The sequence below is a fragment of the Nannospalax galili genome, unplaced genomic scaffold (genome assembly GCF_000622305.1).
Source record: "Nannospalax galili isolate Female #2095 unplaced genomic scaffold, S.galili_v1.0 scaffold1640, whole genome shotgun sequence".
Lineage (NCBI taxonomy): Eukaryota > Metazoa > Chordata > Mammalia > Rodentia > Spalacidae > Nannospalax > Nannospalax galili.
In genome coordinates this window covers 820,996-825,257 of record NW_008346098.1, presented here as the reverse complement: position 1 = coordinate 825,257, position 4,262 = coordinate 820,996, and the positions used below count along the sequence as shown (strand labels likewise).

Genomic DNA, 4,262 nt, shown 5'->3' with positions numbered 1-4,262 from the left:
CTTGTCTCAAGGGAATAAGGCTGAGAGTCTCGGAGCCAGATACTTGATGTTTTTCTCTGGCTTTTATGTGTGCAACACAGGTGCATGTACAAGCACACATGTGTACATTTACCACACAGGCATGCCATGCACACATACACACCATAAAAAAAAAAAAACAATTCTTTCCCTCAGCACTTAAGAGTACCAGCTGCTCTTGTAGAGGACCTGAGTTTGGTTCCCAGCACCCGTGTGGATCTCTAGCATTAAAAAACAAAAAACTTGTAGCTCCAAACACACCTAAGGAAACTGTGGCAACAGATGGCTGCTGGGAGGCAGAGAGACAGTCTCTTTCAAGCATGGGACTATTGGTAGGTTAAACAGGCTCTAGTGGATGGACCCACCACACAGAAGCATATTTGGAGACACAATAGGACTCTATAGGCTTTATCGTATATATAAATATATACACACTCTAATATATATACTCACATATATACTCTGTATATACTCATCCATATATAATAGAGTACATTAAATTGACTGGGGGGCAATAAGAGGAGGTGGGGGATGGATCTAAATACCATCAGATTATATTGTACAAAAATTGCAAAAGTTCAGAAAGAAGAAAGGAGAAGCTTCTAAAACTTTCTCTAAAGCTTCTATTCTTTCATCACAGTCTTTGCTTCTCTTTTTGTTTTTTGTCCTCGTTTTTATTTTCCTTTTCCCCTGAGTGGTTTTATTTCGCCCTGAGTGTTTTGTATTTTTTTCCTGAATGTTTTCTTTATTAACTAAGTATTGCTTTAGCATTCACTATATGTGAGGACAGACAGCCCTGGGAACATACGGAATGATAAATCACAATTCTTTATAAGGTTCATATAACCTAATGGGAAAGCCAGACATATATAAGCAATGCTTACAATTTCTTTTTTTTGTTTTGTTTTTTATTCAAAGACTACCAAGAAATGGCTCACTGGGTAAAGGCATTTGGCATTCACACACACACACACACACACACACACACACATACATTAGTTTTGTATGTTTGAACTCAGGCATTTACTTTCCCAAAGAAAACTACATCAAGCTGGGCAGGGTGGTGCACACCTTTAGTCCCAGCACTCAGAAGGCAGAGGCAGGCAGATCTCTGCGAGATGAAGGCCAGCCTGGTCTCCATATCGAGTGCCGGTCCAGCTGGGGCTACAGAATACTTCTCAATAAATTCACAGAAAAAAAACAAAACAAACAAACAAACAAAAAACAAAAACAAAAAACAAAAACAAAAACAAAAACCCCACAACACCAAAAAACCCAAAAAACCAAACATCTCTTTAAACAGTATGCCATTCAAGTTTTCTTAGTTTCCAAACACTCTCTAAGATATGGTCACTGTTTTGCTCTTCTTTTACCCTTCTCAATAAATTCACAGAAAAAAAACAAAACAAACAAACAAACAAAAAACAAAAACAAAAAACAAAAACAAAAACAAAAACCCCACAACACCAAAAAACCCAAAAAACCAAACATCTCTTTAAACAGTATGCCATTCAAGTTTTCTTAGTTTCCAAACACTCTCTAAGATATGGTCACTGTTTTGCTCTTCTTTTACCCGTCTCCACCTGAGGACATCAGCCACATTCTTCTCATCTTGCGATCCTGTAAGGGTTAGTGCACAAAGAATCTAGTGAAGTGGTTAAGCTACAAGCAAAGACAATAGCACACTCTACAACACTTTAAAAGACCAAACATATTAGTGGTAAAGTAATTTGATTTTATTGACTGATGAAAAACTAAAGTGATATGAAGATTGGGTAGTAAACAATAATCACTGTGTTCTGCTGGAATTCTATATTTTTTCTTTTAACGTTAAACCAAAAGAACATAAAATTGTAGACTAGGAGTGAGCTAGTTGCTTTTAGTTCCTTCAAAAACAACACATAGTTAAGCAGTTGGACAGCATTAAATATACACATTTTTTTTCAAAAATCCTGTAAATATTAGCTCTTGTGCTGACTTTAAAGGCTAAGTAATCACCTACAGTGGTCAGATTCAGAGTTTCTTTTCCCTTTTCTGCCACCCTGTAAAGAAAAACAGAGCAAATTATTGAAGAAATGCCATTTGGGGCACATTTAAGCATTTATTTGGGGGCACATCACTGAATTATTTTCATGTGTTTTCTTAAATACTACAGAAAACATTTATAGTATTTCTATATCAATTTGTGTGGGCTTAATAAAATCATGAATATCTTACTTCTTAGAACTCATTTTGACCTAGGTATTTTAAAAAGTACAGCCTTTTTACAGACTAAGAGACAATGAGAGACTGGAGTACTTAGCCCTAAATGAGACACCTCATCACACCTCTCCTCCCAAGGCTAAGGAATCATTGTGGAAGAGGGGGTGACATGATTGGTAAGAGCCAGAGGTAATAGATGCAGACAAGGAAACCATGTTGTCCTGACACCACAGAGTAGTTGCCCATCTGAACCCTTGGTGCTCAGAGCACACAAAAGACTTGAGCAAGTCCAAGCCAGACAAAACCCCTGCATAAGTGAAGGAGGTAGGTAGGAAACCCCAGCCCTAGCTAAGGATGTATTGGCAACTGATAGCTGCTGGGAGAAGGTGAGTCAGATTTCTTTAAGGGTTGATGCCTTATAAGTTGACCAAACTGCAAGGGATGGACCCAAAGAGCATTCGGTAAACACAAATTAGACTCAATAGTCATTAAAAAAATGATAATAAAGGACATGAAGGGGAAGGGCAGTTGTGAAGGAGTGGAGATGGGATCTGAATGTGACCAAAATATATTGTATGAAATTCTCAGAGAATAAAAATATTTTAAAAAAGATTTATTTCCTGTAAGATAGTAGAAAAATAAAAATAAATTTAGAAAATATTTGAGGTAAACCACTGTGCTCAGGCACTAATAGTGTATAGTCTAAAACTTACCATGCTTCTCAATGAGTATTTTTTTCAATTACCAATAATGCACCAGGGATAAACATCATTGGCAATGATACGACCAATGTGGAAAATTCAACATGATTTCCTTTGAAAGAAACCCAAATAACATACAAGGACTATTTACAAAGTCTACCAGGCAAAGAAGCTCCCTTCTTAAACTGATTCAATGCCAAAGCTAGGATTAAACAATTTTTATGTTCTCTAGGTCACCAGTAGCTTTCAAGCCTTTTCTGACCATGAACTCACATTAATGATTTACACATGTATGTCTATATATTATATACACACATTTATTAAATCACTGATAACTTTAAACTATTTCATCAAGAAAACAAGCTGAGAATTATAACTGCAGAGAAACTGGCAGAATTAAAAAGTCACTATAACTCAATCATCAAAATAATAATGAATGCAAATAGCAGCAATGAATGCTAAAATAATTGGATGAAGAGGATATTCACACAATCTCTAGGTACCAATCTGCCTATGACTTGTTAATTATAAAGGGCAGTTATCTATGATGGAGACCTATAGGCGATAACTATCTAAGCAACCAAACTTGTGCTATAATAGTTCAAATACAACTCTGTACCTTCCTTTCATATGATTCAAATGCATGCATACCACACTGTCTATATAGTTCTAAGTGATTTTCTGAATTATTGTAGTTATTGCTATACATACCAGTATCTAAAATAACCCCAACATTTTCTAAAACATACATTATCTGGTGAACAACAAAATTTAACGTATCTGATAAATAAATTTTGGCTTAGAAATAAAGTGGTACATTTATCCTCATATTTACTCTAAATGTAGGTATAATGAAAAATTTTTCAAAATTATAAAAGTATACCTGGTATTTGGCTAATTCTGCCTGTAATACTTTCACTTTAGATCTTTCTTGTTCTAAAGCAGCATGAAGTGAAGTCACCTATAACAAATATTCAGTAAGAAAATGATTTTTGTCTTTTTTGGAAGACATACTAATCCTGAACATTCACAATGATGAATTTTGACATCTACAAAAATAAGTTATCAGGGATGCTCTTCCCATAATTTTCTTGGGCCATGTACAGAGCTATGTATTAAAGATGGATAGGACAAACTGATTGCCAGAAGACAGAAGAATTTTAGAGAGAAAAACCAGTTCTAGGAACACGGAAAGTTCTGCCTTTTCTATCTCTGTGTTGTCGTCCATTAATTTACAACTTTACCTTCCCAAATTCTTTAGGACATATCTACTTTCTTTAATAAGCAGAAACTTTATTTCCATTACATAATAGCATAAAAGTCTATCAACTTCTTGCCATG

At 35.3% G+C, this 4,262-nt stretch overlaps 1 protein-coding gene across 7 annotated transcripts in view; it reads right to left on the bottom strand.

Annotated features, from left to right (window-relative positions):
- Nucleotides 1-1,495: 1,495 nt before the first annotated feature.
- Nucleotides 1,496-4,262, bottom strand: part of Gkap1 (G kinase anchoring protein 1) — a 102,012-nt gene continuing 99,245 nt past the window's right edge. For 2 of the 7 annotated variants that reach the window (XM_017800477.2, XM_017800479.2), the window contains 3 exons: nt 3,805-3,882; nt 2,017-2,060; nt 1,496-1,638 (listed from right to left, as the gene is read on the bottom strand). In XM_017800477.2, coding sequence (XP_017655966.1) covers nt 1,626-1,638; nt 2,017-2,060; nt 3,805-3,882 — 135 coding nt within the window. In that variant the 3' untranslated portion in view covers nt 1,496-1,625. Of the gene's footprint in view, nt 1,639-1,732; nt 2,061-3,804; nt 3,883-4,262 lie in introns of those variants that run through there. The other 5 variants (XM_017800478.2, XM_017800480.2, XM_017800481.2 and 2 more) reach the window with 5 other exon arrangements.